Source organism: Ostrea edulis, chromosome 3, assembly GCF_947568905.1.
Source record: "Ostrea edulis chromosome 3, xbOstEdul1.1, whole genome shotgun sequence".
Classification (NCBI taxonomy): domain Eukaryota; kingdom Metazoa; phylum Mollusca; class Bivalvia; order Ostreida; family Ostreidae; genus Ostrea; species Ostrea edulis.
This window is the reverse complement of record NC_079166.1, coordinates 27,713,212-27,730,550: the sequence shown is the minus strand read 5'-3', so window position 1 is coordinate 27,730,550 and position 17,339 is coordinate 27,713,212. Positions and strand designations below refer to the sequence as shown.

Sequence of the window (17,339 nt, the reverse complement as noted above, 5' to 3'; positions counted from 1 at the left end):
ATTATTGTATGCTAACTTATACACTTTTTATCTTCATTTGTGAATTTTTTTTTATCTTTCAATGCAAATAGCAGAAAATGATAATTTTTATTACAGGAAAATATTCTTGTGATTTGACAATTTTTTTTTTGGGGGGGGGGGGGGTAATATGATGAGGACGGAGATGTATTTCATTGTGTCCTTATACAATGTACTTAAAGATAGCTGAATATTTTTTGTTTAACAATGTATATATTTTTACATGTAATATGAAATGCCTTTGTTAATATATTTATATTAACAAAAAATAAAGTTAGGAAAATTTCATTTCTTTTTTATTTCTTGTCTTTATATTTTCAATCTTAATTTGAAGGTGTGTTTGTTAGCTTAATTTCAATATTGCTTCAACTTCTGATGAACATGATTGATATTGTTTTAAATGTAATTAGATGAAACTATAAAATGTAATTTCAAGTAAAGTCAATTAACAATAATTAAAGGTATAAAATGATGACAATTACTTTGAAGTAAAGTCAATTCACAATAATTAAAGGTGTATAATGATGATATTTACTTTCAAATAAAGTCAATTAAAAATAATAAAAGATACGTAATTGTGACATTTACTTTCAAGTAAAGCCAATTAAAGGTGCGTAATTGTGAAATTTACTTTCAAGTAAAGTCAATTAAAGGTGCGTAATTGTGACATTTACTTTCAAGTAAAGCCAATTAAAGGTGCGTAATTGTGACATTTACTTTCAAGTAAAGCCAATTAAAGGTGCGTAATTGTGACATTTACTTTCAAGTAAAGTCAATTAAAGGTGCGTAATTGTGACATTTACTTTCAAGTAAAGCCAATTAAAGGTGCGTAATTGTGACATTTACTTTCAAGTAAAGTCAATTAAAGGTATATAATGGTGACATTTACTGATAAGTAAAGTCAGTTGCAGTCAACTTTATGACAAGTAAAGGTGAAAATTCAGGACATCATCTATCTGCTTTACTTGAATAAATACTAACTTTAATACTTTAATGAACCTCACAGTCCCAGAAATTTCATATTTACATAGAAGTAAAGTTAAGCTAATGTGGGACATTACACTACCTTTACGTCAAATTAAATATCATGTTTACCAACTTTGCCTTAAATCAGTAAAGTCATACAAAGGCAATGAAAATATTCAATTTACAATATATTTACTTCTTTTGTAAAGCCGTTTTTTCAAGCAGTGTAATTTTCTGCCGTATAAAGACATCAATGTTTCACAAAAACATCTTGTTTTGTATGAACGAGTCTAAAGGCAGCTCCCTGCACACCATGTGACCATAATTGTGACGTCACACACAAAGTGAAAGTAGGCCTAGAATCAAGTAAGAAAACGGTCAAATCCCGTATCAGTCGTCTCTTTTGCGTGTTAGTTTAATGTTATGATATTTAATGTGTTACTCAAGGTAACAAAGGTATTAACTTGCTTGGAATTTTAACCCAATGTATAAGTGGTTTAAGATACCTTGACAAATTAAGCACAGTGGTATTTAACCCCCCCACCCCCCCCCCCCCCCCCCCCCCGTCAGCTTTACGTTGCAGAGTACACCGAAATTTAGATAAGAAAAATATGTTAAGTGCCTGTGATATTTTGATAAATTAAGACATACATGTATAAACACAATAGTGACCACATATGTATTTTAATGAAGTGAATAAAATTAGTTTTGTGTTGGACCCGTGTGAGAATGAAAAGCTCTAAAATATAGGTGGAAAAGAAATTGGAAGTAGATGTACAAGGTTTATTAACACTTTTTCTTTTCTCTTTGTTATTTGAATGATTCAAATAAAAAAAAATCACAATTTTAACAAACATTGTGATGATTAATAACCAATATTTAATTCAAATGATTGAGTTGGGCTTCCCCCCTCCAGCTACATTATAACTTTTCCCACCCCAACTGCAATACCCACATCATATTGAATATTTTAATGAATCTTCTTCTCAGTTAATGCTTCCATTCACTCACTGATACTGAGTATTATAGTAGAGAGAAGTTTTTTTAAAAGGTGCATCTATACATCAAATCTGATGTGCCTCTTTGGCTTCTTAATGCTTGTTTTGAAATAAGAAATATACTTTTGAAAATGCTGATATTTAAATGTTCTCTTTGGGCCTCATCAGTCAGGTAAGAGAACAGATTTATTCCTGAGACCTTCCTGGTGCAAAATAATTTATAATACATGGTTATAACTTTTCTTAGAAAAAAAGCATATTTTTAAAAAAAAAATAAAGCAAGTCTTATAAAATGAAGTTTAAAGGCAAAGCACCAAGAAGGTTTCGGCCCTCATAAATAAAAGCGTGAACAGTGTTTTCATAATTTTATCATCAGAAGTCTATGGTTTGGAAGATTATCAAGTAAAATATACACAACATTAAGTTTAATATACAATACATTCAATACATGTAAACATTCCAACATGAAGTGATTTAGCTTTTAAAACAACATTGTCTTGAACAGTGTTGAAGGAATAGTTATAATTTTATACTATATGTGGTTTTCCTACTAATTTACCTAATTTAAAACACACATTTAAACATCCACAGGTACTGTATACAGTAGTTTACATTTTAATCAAAACAAAATATAGATATGCAACATTAATACATAAGTGTCAACATTTTAAAAAAAAAATGTCAAAAAAGGGCCTATCAAAGGTTTCAGGTAAGTAAGCATGCAATAAATAACCAAATTAAGAAGTATTTGCATATCAATTTGACCAAACTATGTTATGTGTTAATAAACCCGATGCCTATAAATTAATTGCAATAAAAATGTAACTTTAATCTTTTATTATTATTATGTGGATCCTGTGTTACCAACTTATGACATCAATATAAATTTATTGATCAATATTGGACATGTTCAAGTATATGTACATGTATCTAACTGTGTATCATACTGATACATCAACTCATAACAGGTACCATTCGAGCAGTTTCTTGCTAAGTATTGCATTATAAAAATCCATACCATATTGTTTTCCAAATGGTTTGTTTAACACATGGCCTGATTTAACATGGGTATATACCAGAAATGTGAATTTTCCAATAGGGTCTTCATGGAAAATCTAGGCAGTAAATTGACGCATTAATCAAATACTTTCCGTCTCGTAAATGCTCGTTTTATTGCGGCAAACTACAGTGGATTAGGCAATCAAAATGCATTTTACAAAACAGTTGCATTAGAATGTGTGGGTTTTTTTTAGGTAAACTCAACCTTACCACTGAATAACAGTAACACAAACACTAACACAAAACTTCTAAAGCTAATGACAGAAAAATGAAGCAGATTGATCTTTTAAGATCATCATCCTATCCAGAGATGTCATAGAAGGACTAATACCCACCATGGGGGTTTTTATTGGATCAAAACTATGCACAAAATGTTGTGACCTTAACCTCAGTCAATTACCTTATGATAGGGTATTGACACACCCTCAGGTCAGGAGCAACCTAAGTGTTAAGTATGAGTTATAATGTTTATTCTTGAAACAAGAGGTGTATGTGCCACAAAGCTCACCTGAGTACTTGAGCCCTGCTGTTCTTAAGATTTTTTAAAATAAGTCATCATTACTTCATTACTAAAACTATAGAATAAATTCTTTTAATAGAGAAAAACAACAATGTAACAGTGAGGTTAAATTAAGCCATGCAGTGTATTATAATTTATTACTGTAATTAAGCTATAAGTCATACAAAAATGTATTCAACTCTGGTAGTGATGGGAATTGAACCCATGTCTTAGACTGTCCGTACACTACCTATAATGGTGTTAGATTGGTGCAGTAGAAGTGTTAGAAAAGTAGTAAAGATTTCAGCAAGCAGAGAGAAAGAGCTTCAATTGTGTTATAAAGATCTTTATAGATCTTTATATACACAAAATTGGGAAAAATTAGGTTGTTTTCATACTAAATTATATATAACTCAACCCCAGCCATCACTATCCATACATAATATTTTAAATATATCATGGAGAAATATATAGGAAAATGTGCATAAAAAATAAAAATATGTGCAAAGCAAACTAAATATATATTTATCTAAGGCATGTTAATGTATATATAAACTGCTATTCTGAGAATCAAACCCATGTCCTCTTCTTCATAAACCTGAAATAAATTAAATTTAACATCTTCACCTAAAATCGGTATTTCAATCATCAATATAATTAAAATCAGACTTCTTAAATTCATGCCGTATACTCTGCGTAAGCGATTGTGAGCGTATCTTAGAGTCTGATTTTAATTAGATTGTTCAATCATCTGTCACAAAAATGTAACAATAGTTCAATATCTTGCAATTGCTGCAATCATAAAATGTCAAAATAAGACTAACTAGAGCTGTCTCAAGGATTAAGGACTGATGACCCTGCAAGGTAAACAGAAAAGGTTCACTTTAAAATAACTTAAAGAACTCTGCTATTTTGTCCAAATTCTAATGGAAATGTTATAAGGAATGAATGCATGTTGAGTATCAAAATCTATCAACAGTCCAAGCATCAAATTGTCATGGACCAAAAATATTTAAATTCTCAGTTCTGCGACCGTGACTTTATGTTCCTCTTCCAATCCAAGGTTTTGTCCTTTCAAATTTTAAATTTCTAAGATATATCTTGAACTCTGAGACCTTTACTTTTGTATTAATGACATTTCTTTCTAACCTTGTTAAAACAATCATAGTGCAGGGTTGTTACACCTCTCAAAGTCACAAGTATCATTCATGTCTTGTATAATCTTCTGGGTTTTTTTCCACAACAAAGTTATGGATATGGCAAGAATTTTATTCTTATAAAACTGGTGACCTTGACCTTATCTGAATTACTCTGGGTTAGGGTCAGGACATACCTTTAAGTCTAAAGTACCCTTTATCTAAAGTATAAGCTTTGATTTTTTTTTTCATTTCAAAGTATATGGCTAAAACCATATTTTAATACGTTACTTACATGTAGTACCCTGTGACCTTGTCAAAAATGACCTTCATACTGGGTCAAGGCATATTTCTGATAGGAGGTTCCTTGTGGAAGCGATTTAAATTAAAAACATCGACATTTACAAAATGTTCTCTCTTATCGGTGACTTTTTTTCCTACATTCCTTCTACCACAGGTGTGCCCTCTGAAGTAGAAAAGATGTGAAAGAAGAACCCTAAATAAGCTTGCACTAGACACACCCCTATCTTGTACAGCTATTTACAGAGCACTGAATGATAATTATAACTATTGATATGAATAATGGTTATAATTAAATTTTTAATCTGTGTCACTGCAAAGTAGTACTTTATCAATAAAAGCAATTATACATCACGTGCCAATTTATATTATCAAAGAAAAATGTAAATGACTTTTTATAAGATAATTTGCAGTTCAAAGTGTCTGATGACTGCATGATTATATGATTGCACCTTAAATAAGTATTGCATTTGAAATAAAGGTACTTATAAGCTGAACTCTTTTTCATTATTCAAATGTGAGCATCCAAACCATTGCTAGCCAAAGTGATATAAGCTAAACTAAGACAATTGATATATTATATATGCATGACGACATGTTTGGAAAGATAAATCTAAGTTTGTCAAAGTACAGTGCTAAAGATAGCTTATATAGAGAAAATACTATAATATGAATATTCATTTTGAAGCAACCCCATTCACAATTTTTTTTTTTACAATACAATGCATATATTTTAAATATTATTCACTCATATACTTCTGCATGAGCACAATTAAGTCCTGAACCCAATTAACATTTATGAATGTTTTATAATATTTCTTTCTATATATTTAATTTGTTTTAATTTTCAAATTGGTCATTTTATCTTTCAATTATTTGACTATGATTACACTAAAATAAAACATTTATCATGTTTATAAATCCATATTTCTTTTATTTTACTTTTGAATCGTAAATAAAATAAACCTGATTTAACATTATTTCTTCATCAACAAAATCTTAGATGATATAATGATTGAACTGACCCATCATGGAATTAAATCCAGTTATAGATATGAAAGATGCTGTACACACAGCAGAAATAATAGATAGAATCAATTGTAATTGATTGTTCAGATAGGACGAGGTCATAATCACAGGTAGCAATAGCTATATAGGTAATCGAAGGCGTGGACATGTTACATTCTTGACCAATCAGCTGCATCCAACAGACCATTTTAACTTCTGTACCCATTGTACCCTAGGTTATGTAGAGCCACCTCATGTAATTCTTACTTTCAATTTCCATGATTTGTGCTGTACCCTTTCTGTAACTTTTGTATAAAGGAATATAGAGCATGTAACCTTGGGTACAAAAGAAGCACTTAAAAACAGAGTCCTTATTCCTTGCCATATATGTGATTATTCGGCAAATAGATATTGTTTAAATTGAACCTGATCAAAGCATGAACATTACAATAGATATATTGTTTAAATCACGGGCACTGGAAGTTAATGTAAATATATAGTATGTGCATGTATAAAAAAGGAGGGGGGGGGGTCCATACCAAATGTGGATATATTTTTATACATACACATACTATATATTTACATTAACTTCCAGTGCCCGGGGTAGATACCTGATCAAAGCATGAACATTACAAAATTTAATCTGTACATACATGAAGCTGCGCTCGCTCAAACGGTAGCACCGTCAACATATTAATTTAAAAAATGATTAAAAAGGAACATACCACACAGAAAATAGCTAGCACAATCATGACTGAATTTGTTTACCGTTCAGGATTCAAAGCGAAAGAAAAAGTTACAATGCGCATGCGCAACTCTGTAGCAGGGAGCTGCCGAAAGTTGAATTTGTTTTGTATTGTTGACTTCATTGAATGTAATTATCATTTGACCAATCAGACTTCAGTCGCCCATGTAACTCCAATGATATATGGATCACTTCCCTGGAAAATGCTGACCTGGCGTTCCTTATCGAACACCGCCTCTACGTAAAATATACGCAATGGGCTCTAAGTAACATCAATCAAAGAAAGAAGTAAACTTTATACGTGATCTGCTATATAAAAGAAACTATTTGCTTAGTAAAATGATCGCAATTTGATATCGATACGATATTGTAGATATCGATGATATCGAGTGGAACAGAAATCAATCCTATCTTAGTTCTCATGCAACCATTACCAAAATGATCATGATTCGATATGAAATCGATATCGTCAGTAACGATATATGATTATCACTGTGTTACTTATCGTATCGGTATGATTTCATATTTGCTTTGTCGATATCTTCATTAACGATATAGTGTATATGATTATCAATGTGTTACATTATTGTTATTATCGTATCGATATGATATCATGCTTGCTTTGTTGATATCGTTGATGCCGTATCTACATCATGCCTTGGCATAACTCAGTACTTCTGCATAGAATCAAAGTGGTGTGTAGCAACGTAATTTTTCGGATAACAGAGTACTGAACATGAATATAGCAAAGTAATTTTTGGATGATTGATCACTAAATACTAAGTACTTGTGTGATAGTGTTTGTGAGCAGTCACAGAATGAAAAATGACTTGAAGTACACCGCGAAACCTTTGGTTATGAAAGAGTACATTTTAATCCTCAGTTCAGCCGGAATAATGGCATATTTAGCGATTGGTTTCTTAGCGAGCCTCTCAGATAATACTCATCAAACGTCTAGCATTGTAAGTCACTTATTCCAGATGGTGGTAGTATTCCTTCAGACTTTGTTTTTAATCCGTTTCACTCGATACACTACAACAAACTCTTGCGTACTAAATCACTTGAGATACATAACCACCATACGCAGGTGCTAATGGAATAATGCTAGATAAATATGGGAAGTTCACGATAGAGAAGATGAGAACATCCAGTTTGTCATAAATTTGAGTCGTTAGTTTGCTGTTGATATATATTTCCAATAGAATATCTAGGTATAAAGCAGATGTGGGAGAATATGAGGTGTCTTTTATTTGAGTTCACTGAGATATATTTAATCGACATTCGTCTTCATGTCTCTCATCGATTCGATATGCAAGATTTTGTTCTGCGTATGATGTTGTGACAGGCTACTAATAAGCAGGGGTCAGTGTTTACGCGACTCTCTATTTTGTATTGCTTGTGGGAGTTATGAGAATGGTGACTGTTTGTTATCTTCACCTTTCATGTCATAGGGGTTTCAACAGTCTCGTTTAACATAAGCATTTCGCAAATTCTATGATCATTATAATGATTTAGTTTGTCAATACAATCTGACACTAGACATTTTTATTCCAATTGGTAAACCATTCTTTAAGATATAGGGCTCACGATTGGTGTGACCGATGAAAAGAAGATACTCTCTCTGGGCCCCTGATCTAACTTCTAATGTGTCCAGGGGTCCCATGCTAGCCGAACTCTGTATTTTGTACTCCTTATGGGAGTTGTGAGATTGATCACTGTTCTTTATCTTCACAATCTCACATGGGATTTAATCCATCAGATGATGAAACTAATTTAAGATTTATATTGGACTTAGTTAATCATTCATATTAGACTTAATTCATTATCTCTATTGGATGTATTCTAAATTCATTTTGGAATTAATTCAGCATTGAAATTTCATCATTTATGCTGTACTTAATTCATCATTTATATTGGACTTAAATTCATCATTTATATTTGACATCATTCATTATTCTATACTGGATTCGATTCCGCATTCATCATTGGACTCGATTTCGCATCATTACTCTGAATCATTTTGTAGTGACTGAATTCATCGTTTTGTATAAGACTTGATTATCTGATCATTTTTTGTTTGACTTGATTGTCCATCATTTTATTCTATTTTCTATCATTCTTAACCTTAACTCAATCTGTTGCACCCCTTTAAACGTTATCGCTAAAGATCTTAAAAGGAATCATAGTGTTAGTATCTGTCGTCAGTAAACATGAATTTTTATATCCACATGATATTTGTAATAAGCCAATGATTTAGTTTTATGTACAGTGTTCGTCATTACAACAGATGTTTTCAGAATCGTGAGATCGTCGTGTTTAGCTTTAAAAAGCAAATAATATGTTCTTAGTTCCATTTGAAGAGCCTTTTACAAATATGATACGCCAGTAATGCTATAATGATAAAATAAAATAAGTCATGTGTGTCATTCCTCCGTCATGTTGTATGTTGTCAGTATTCTATTGATAACACTAACATTCCATCACTATCTCAAGATGACTTTTAAATTTCACTTATTACTATGTACAATGTCAGCTAACATCGATTTCCATATCTAAAATGTTCCTGCAGATATAGAATCGGATGTTCCTGAAGATATACCCCAAGTTTCTTAATTTTTGTGTTTAATGTATCATCATAAATGAATCCAATCAATTTGAAAAGTGGAAAATGGTCTTCATAACTATTACACAAATATCATTGGTTTGATAAATAATTAAAACAATACCGGTAATGTTTTCATTGTATATTTTTAAACAGAGTGCTTATTTTGCTTGGAGGATATTTTACTTCCAATTCGAGATTGCTTCATTCGTATTGACGTGTACAGATCAAGAGGAGGCGGGGATTTTGTTCTGGATCCCCCACCGCTGGAATTTGCAAGATACAAACGATCATGATCCCAGAAAGAAATAAGATATTACAAGTAATTAAGTAATGAAGACAGGACAAATCCCAAATTATTTAAGGAATGACTTTAATTCTTGGGCAAGTTATACGAGTATAACGTGGTTTGGATCGGTTTACGTTTTATTATAATCCGCGTCGAGTTATACTCGTATAACTTGCCCCAGAATTAAAGTCATCCCTTATGATTTAATACAAGAGACAAAGATGCTAACCTTCGTTTATCAAAATGTATATAAACTCGGAAAAATAGAAGTCAACTGAGCCGCGCAATGATTCACTTAGCAACAACGACACACAGCGTCTAGCTGTGAAGGTCGCCATCTTTAATCTTAGTTCTAATGAGCCTATCCATATCGAAATATTGTATCGAAAGTTAAGTTTGTCATGATAGAAAATATGTGTAGACTATGCATGCAATGCGTATTTCGCAGCCCTTTAGAGATAGAGATCGACTTTGAAGTCGCTCATCTCCGACAGATTGAGAAAATAAGGGAAATTGCATTGTTAAGGCCTACCCAAAAAGAAATCTTCAAATATCAAAAAATGTAATAATTTGCGGCTTTAACTCTGTGAAAACTTCTATTTTGTTCATGAAAACTTACCCTTGTATGCAACGTTGTCGCTAATAGTAAACCCGACACAAGAAAATATGTAAGCAAGTGAGAAATCGCGATCCACATGTCAATGTGTCTGACGTCATGTGATAAAACGTGACGTATGAATTTTTGTTTGCTTTGTTGAAAGACGGATCAAGCAATGAACCCTCCCCCCCTTTTCCCCCAGTGAGAAATGTATTTCAAAATGAATCGAGTAATGCTTACTTGGAAAATAATTAATTCGAATATAATATCTTTGTTTTAATCTATTATTCGACCATACATACAGAGAAATATGTTTTACAACAGTGATTTGCGTACAAGTAGTTGCTAATTTTAACAACGAGAAAACAACATGTGTATCAAACCGACGTATCTTATTGTACACGTTGAATTTCTATTCCGTAGAATGCTGAAAACAGTGCTGCGATGTAAATTTAGAGAGAGAAAAACATAGTTCCGGCATCTGGTTGTCAAGGAGGTGTGTCCCCATACTAAACCGTGTTATACAAAAATAACCTGCATTCCTCAATTGGAAATTGACCAATCAGAGACAAGGATACAATAAGAATTAAATTATCATGAAATAATTATGTTCCAAGTGTTCTCAAAGGAATTTATACTAAATCGATTTCTTTGATCCTCCACTCGTTTACAAATTACATCATTATCAGTTAAAGTTATGAGATTGATCACTGTTCGTTATCTTCACCTTTCATAAGCAATACAAAATAGATAGTTGAGCAAACACGGACCCAGGACACACCAGAGGTGGATCAGGTATCTAGGAGCAGTAAGCATTCCCTGTCGACCGGTCACACCCACTGTGAGCATTATATCCTGATAAGGTAAACAAAGTCATCCGTAGTCAAAATCAGTGTGCCAAGAACGGCCTAACAATCGGTATGAAACACGTCAGACAGCATTTGACCAAATGATAAGTTGTATTGACGAACTAGATCGTTATAACGACCACATAATTTGCGAAATGCTGACTTCATTCCAGACTGTTTAAATCCCTGTACCATCAACTTGTAATGTGTTATATAGCTTACGTAGTATAACAAATTGCTTCATATGCTAGTTCTGATCATTATACTCATATTTTTTTTTTTATAAAAGTAGAAATCAATTGATATAAGTAGAAGGAGGATAAATTGTGAGTTTGATCTTTTAGATGCAAACTCAGAATTGTTAACGGATAATAGTCGGGGAAACCAGGTTTCAGAGCAAATAATTCCTCCCATCACCCAAGATAAATAGTATACACCCATCTACTGGGTATGAGGACAATAGCATGTTTATTATCCCCCAATACAGCAACTATTTCCCGAGGCGCAGTCGAGGGGGACAATAAACTTGCTATTGTCCGAATATTCAGTAAATAGATGTTTTATTATACCAAAGTATAAGTTTACTTGGGTCAGACATACCAAAGTGAAGTAAACTGACATTCGGCATTAGCCTAGATGGAATCGACCGAGGTGACCCGAGTGGTAAACTAAATAGACTTATCAGACTTTGACGTCACAGAAAAGAAAACGCGGGAAAATATAGCATCCGGTAAAAGCTTCGGGACTATTTCCCTAGGGTGAGATAGTTCAGAAACTATTTCACGGCTAGCGTTATCCAGAAGAAATAGCAAATTTATTCACGTAACATTTATATAGCAAAAACATTCTGAGGTATAATAATCTATATTATTCATGTGGAGTACGGACTGTTCTCTAGTAAGTGTATGGACAGTAGCTGTTATTGCATGTAATTCTTTAAACTGCTTAGGCTATATTAATTGTTTCAGATTTAGAAAAAAAATGATAGCATCCACTCTCGCAGTTCTGATATAGCTTTATTATTGTCTAAAAAAGAAAAATACATATTCCACAGTATGCTAGGATTGTTTGTACCTGTGCGTATATATGTGCATATTTTTGTTAGTACGTGTGCATATATACATTGTATGCGTATTTGTTTTTGTTTGTATACATGTATGTGCGTATATGTGTTTGTACGTGTGGATATATGTGCGTATATTTTGTACGTGTGCGTAATTTATTTTGGTTTGTTTGCGTGCGTATATGCATGTGTGTATTTTTGTTTGAAAATGCGTACTTGAAAAAGAATAGATTAGAAAATAAAAACTTAACGAATCAGGGATATACGTTTAGATATTGATTGTATATTAAAACATCCATTAAACCCTCCCCTGGTTAATGGAGCACTTACGTGTGCAATACCATACGGCACAATTATCATCAGGTAGCATAAGGAACTTTAACTTGCAGCTTGTATACCATGGCGACGAAGGAAAAATTACGTGTAGATGGACTGGTTTTACCGGGATTTTCGCCCCTTTTAGCTGATGCCCGAAAGCGATTTTTGGATATTGAGAATTTACCCATGAGAAAAGACGATGTTCTCCTTAGTTCCTATCCAAAATTAAGTAATCCATGATTTTATCAAACTTGAATAAATTGAACCAGTCATTATAATGGATTTTGTTCTTAATAATTTGAATAACAATAATAATCTCTTTCTCATGATATTTTATGGATAGTACAATTTTTACGACAAGAATGTAGAACATTTACAAATAAGATTTAAGTTTGTTTTCTTACAAAACAGAATATCGGTCTGTATTCTTCAACTTAGTGTCTCATTGAAAGGGAAATCATTTTCTCAGATTTGTATATTGATGCATATTGAATGGAGAGATGGTGTTATCAAAAATACAAAATGTAATATAAACACTGGTATTAAGTTTTTCGGTCATCAAAACCTTAAAAAGTTTGAAATTGAAAAGTATTTCTTCCGTACGTATATGTATTCAAATGAGATAGTTATTTAATGAATATGATTTCCTATAAGGCCTCCAAAATTCACAACAGGGCAAACACATATCCCTGGAGACACCAAAGGTGTGATAAAGTGTCAGAAGCTTACGTATATCCTGTTGAACGGTGATATCCTCCTTGAGTACTGTATAATGATCAGGTACAAATTGCTAAAGTCAGTATCTAAAGAACAACCTCACAAATGGAACAGATAACATTCGACCTAATAAGAAGTTGTATTTGTAATGTAGATCATTAAAATGACCATATATTTTGTGACCTGCTGACTTCAAACGAGATTCTTACAACACTCGTAACATCAAAATATTTGTCAGTAGGTCGCCTTAATTTTAAAAAGTGATAATATGTAGAACATGCTTTTGCCTATCGAAATAATTGAGAGACAGAAAACACACATACATATGATAATGGAATATTGCTATATCAAGATATGGGATTAATATGATCAAGATATATGATATATATGATCAAGATATAGGGATCACGGTGGGTGTGACCGGTCGACAGGGAATGCTTACTCATCCTACGAATTTGATCCCACTTTGGTATATTCAGGGGTCCTCGTTTTACCAACTATCTATAGAAGTTACGAGATTGATCACTGTTCGTTATCTTCGCCTTTCATATGAATATTGAGAATGGTAATAAGAATATGTGCACTTCTTATATAATTTCATCAAGGCAACCACTGGCTGAATGAAATTGTACCTCGTCTTCTGAACTCCATGCTGCATTTTGACCATAGATTGATTTACACGTTTCTGGAGTTCATGCCAGATCTGATGGACCTGCAGGTTATGCCTTCCCCCAGAGTTATGACATCTCATCTTCCATATCGATGTCTGCCAAAAGAACACATTACAAACCGCGGAAAGATTATTCGTATCATACGGAACTCAAAAGACGTTGAAGTATCCGCCTTTCATCATTTCAATATAGACCCAACCGTCAAGGATTATGTGTGTCCTGAATGGTCTGAATTTCTGGATGATTTCCTACATAGACGTACGTTCCTTTTCCTTTATTGTCCACTTCGCATGGACACCTGAACCTGCCTCTGGTACATCCAGAGGTCCGTGTTTGCCCAGCTCTCTATTTTTTATTGCTTGTAGGAGTTATGAGATTGATCGCTGTTCGTTATCTTATCCTTTCTTTTAGACATTCAACATTATATGTATACATATGTTTTAAGTATAATGTAATTCTAATATTAAAAAAATCAAGTTTTCACCTTTTATCGGAGTCGTAATGTGATGATTCATCACCTTTCTCTTAGATTCCATTGCAATCTACGAATATACATAATTGATAATGTTATGGCTATGTTCAAACACTATCTGCTATTCATCATTTTTCCTTTTCAAAGTCAATTGTAACAAAAGTTCTCTGACAGTGTATGAAACTTTATCACATTTTCTATACAAAGTATGATGATGCTGTCGAAGTAATACCACATAAGCAGCATTTCTAGTCAGGATTTATTTTTGGCATTATTTGCGAGAGTGTTGAGGTCGCTAAAATTGGAGACCATTATGGGAAAATTTGTATCTCGCTAAAATACCATTTATACGATACTTTGATTGCATTATAGTAACAGTTTACTGAATGAAAATCGGGGTCTATGCTCCTCAGAGATTATTGGCATGTAAAGCAGATCGAGCTTGCAAGATCGGATTCTGCACAACGGCGAAGGCTGACATATATCCCGATGTTCTGTTGATAACCTATTGAACACAGATTTTTCAAATTATATGCACTTCTAATCTAGAGGCCGACACTCGTTTTCATTTTCTATAGCAGACGAAGTGATTACGTCACTTATTAGTTGTAAACAGATGTGACGTTACAATCTTCGATTTACGTCAGAAGATAAGTTTATAGTAGTTCCCATGCATTTACAGTACAAAGTTTTATAACCTAGTAAAACCTAAGTGCTTTTTATAGAATTATCACGAAAAGAAATATCAAAAGAATTGATAATCCCCTGCTTTATATTTTACGTAGAAATTTGTTATGGACGTTGGTTCGACATAGAGCTTGAGTGGGAGCAAGCAGCACTGGTAAACCCCGAAAACATACTGACTCTTTATTACAAGGAACTGAAAACTGTATGTATACTGATTATACACATGCTTCTGAATTGTTATCGTGTGCCATGTCAAACTATGTTGTTATTTCAAGTTGATGTGATGTTTTTTTTATTAGAATGGATTACAAACGATAAGGTGCCTCGCTGACTTCCTTGGAATTCCAAACAACAGTAAATTTCTGCAAGCTGTCTATGAAAAGGGTTCTTTTGATGAAGTGCAGAAAAGAAGAATGGGAACTGATGATGAGTACATTTATAAGAAAGGTAAATGTTTTCTTTTTTAATGTTAAAAAAACAATCGATACTTTTCCATACATCTGGCAACCTATGGAAGTGCAAATGATAGTGCCATATGTTCCAGTTGGTGTAAAATTGCACGTATATTCCGCAAATATAAAACTGCTTCAAACATGATCTTCTTGATGATCACACGTTTTTGTTGTTGCTGTTTTTTCTTGTTTTTTAAAGGAGTGGTTTATTTAAACTCAATGAACAGGAAGTTATACGGTCAATCTTTAGTCACGACAGATGAAATACACTCAAATATTCTAAAACATTTATTAAATTTTTTATGCTTTCAAGAGGTGCAGATATTTAGATTGTTACACTTTAATGCGATCCGTGTCATTTTATCGTTTCTGGTAGAATATTTTGCATTTTATGAATACTCGGTTTGATTGAATGAATTTCCAGATAAGCATGTGGATACCTATCACAAAATCTTATTGCTAGACGTTTTGGGATGCACGTTACTAATGTATTTTTATAGAGTTATTTCCTGAAATAAATTCTGGGGAAAACATCCACGGTCATGCTGTTCCCGCATTAAGTTACGTCTATTGTTAGCAGTCCTCAGCTCTGACTGTAGGACCCATCAACAAACTTCGTGTTTTGTTCCAGTGCTACAGAGTAGGTTTGATTCAGAGCACATGACACATTTTACAGAGATGATTAGTATTCCCCTTTTTATGGAAAAATTCTTGGTTCGTGCTGGTAGCTCTGATGGTTGTCTCTGTATATACGATCAACTCATAGAACCTTACATTGGCATTGTCTACTGTGAAGATAATGCGATATCGTTATTGGGGTTATATGCTCATCTAATGGTTTATTTGTTAGTTGCAAATGGAAAACACGCACAGATACACTATTTAGATGACATTTTGTCCCCCTATATTATTTCTTTCTTTCGCAATAACCCCAGCTGAACACTTTTCAAATAGTAAACATACATGAAAGGTGAAGATAACGAACAGTTGTCAATCTAATAACTCTCACAAGCAATACAAAATACAGAGTTGGGCAAACACGGTCAACTGGACATACCAGAGGTGGGATCAGGTGCCTAGGGGGAGTGATCATGCCCTGTCATATATGACTTATCGTGCATGACTTAATGTGCAAAATCCCTCAATGGTCCCTTTACTCTATCTAGTCCGTGAGTCAATATTGTCGCCAGTACGTTTGACGTATGATGTGTAACTTAATAGAATACATTGTTATTTCTGGTTTTATCATATATCACTACCAATTGAGGAACATAATACTTTGTAAGTACTACAGCTGTTTCTTGTGCTCAGTGGTGTATTTGTAAGGTTTGTTTTGTTATCAGGGATGGTGGACGATTGGAAATCACACATCACTGTCGCTCAAAATGAGAAGATCGATCATGTGTTTAACGAAAGGATGGGTGACTCGAAACTACGAATACGTATGAATACATCCGGAAAACAGTGACATAGTTTGCAGCGTCAGAACTGGTTGTTTATTTCAGATTCATCTTATCGATGATTCATTTTGAATTCTAGTATACATGAATTGATTTTAAACTTTCAAATACAACGAATTGAAATAAAGCAACATGTTTCTTGCAGTAATACTTTTATATTTTACAGAATAATCTTTATCTATAATTTTGACCACAATTTATCCATGATCACTCACCGACAACAAGAATGCCGCATGTTGCGCTGGGGTGATCACAAACTGTTAAAATGATAGTTAAAATATCAATCATGTTTCTTCTAATAAAAATTCCATCCCGTTAAGGAGTTTCTAATAATAATGTAGTATGACCACCTTTTTCTGAATTTTTATACTTTACCCCAGTCACAATAACCCCGGTTGGGCCTTTATCCATTTCTTTTCCAATGATACTTCTT

At 33.1% G+C, this 17,339-nt stretch overlaps 1 protein-coding gene across 1 annotated transcript; it reads left to right on the top strand.

Annotated features, from left to right (window-relative positions):
* Positions 1 to 12,528: 12,528 nt before the first annotated feature.
* LOC130053516 (sulfotransferase 2A8-like) lies at positions 12,529 to 16,914 on the top strand. The gene is made up of 5 exons (XM_056160842.1): positions 12,529 to 12,676; positions 13,770 to 14,093; positions 15,093 to 15,196; positions 15,294 to 15,441; positions 16,790 to 16,914. The coding sequence occupies exons 1-5, from the start codon at positions 12,529 to 12,531 to the stop codon at positions 16,912 to 16,914; spliced, it is 849 nt and encodes a 282-aa protein (XP_056016817.1).
* The last annotated feature ends 425 nt before the right edge of the window (positions 16,915 to 17,339 follow it).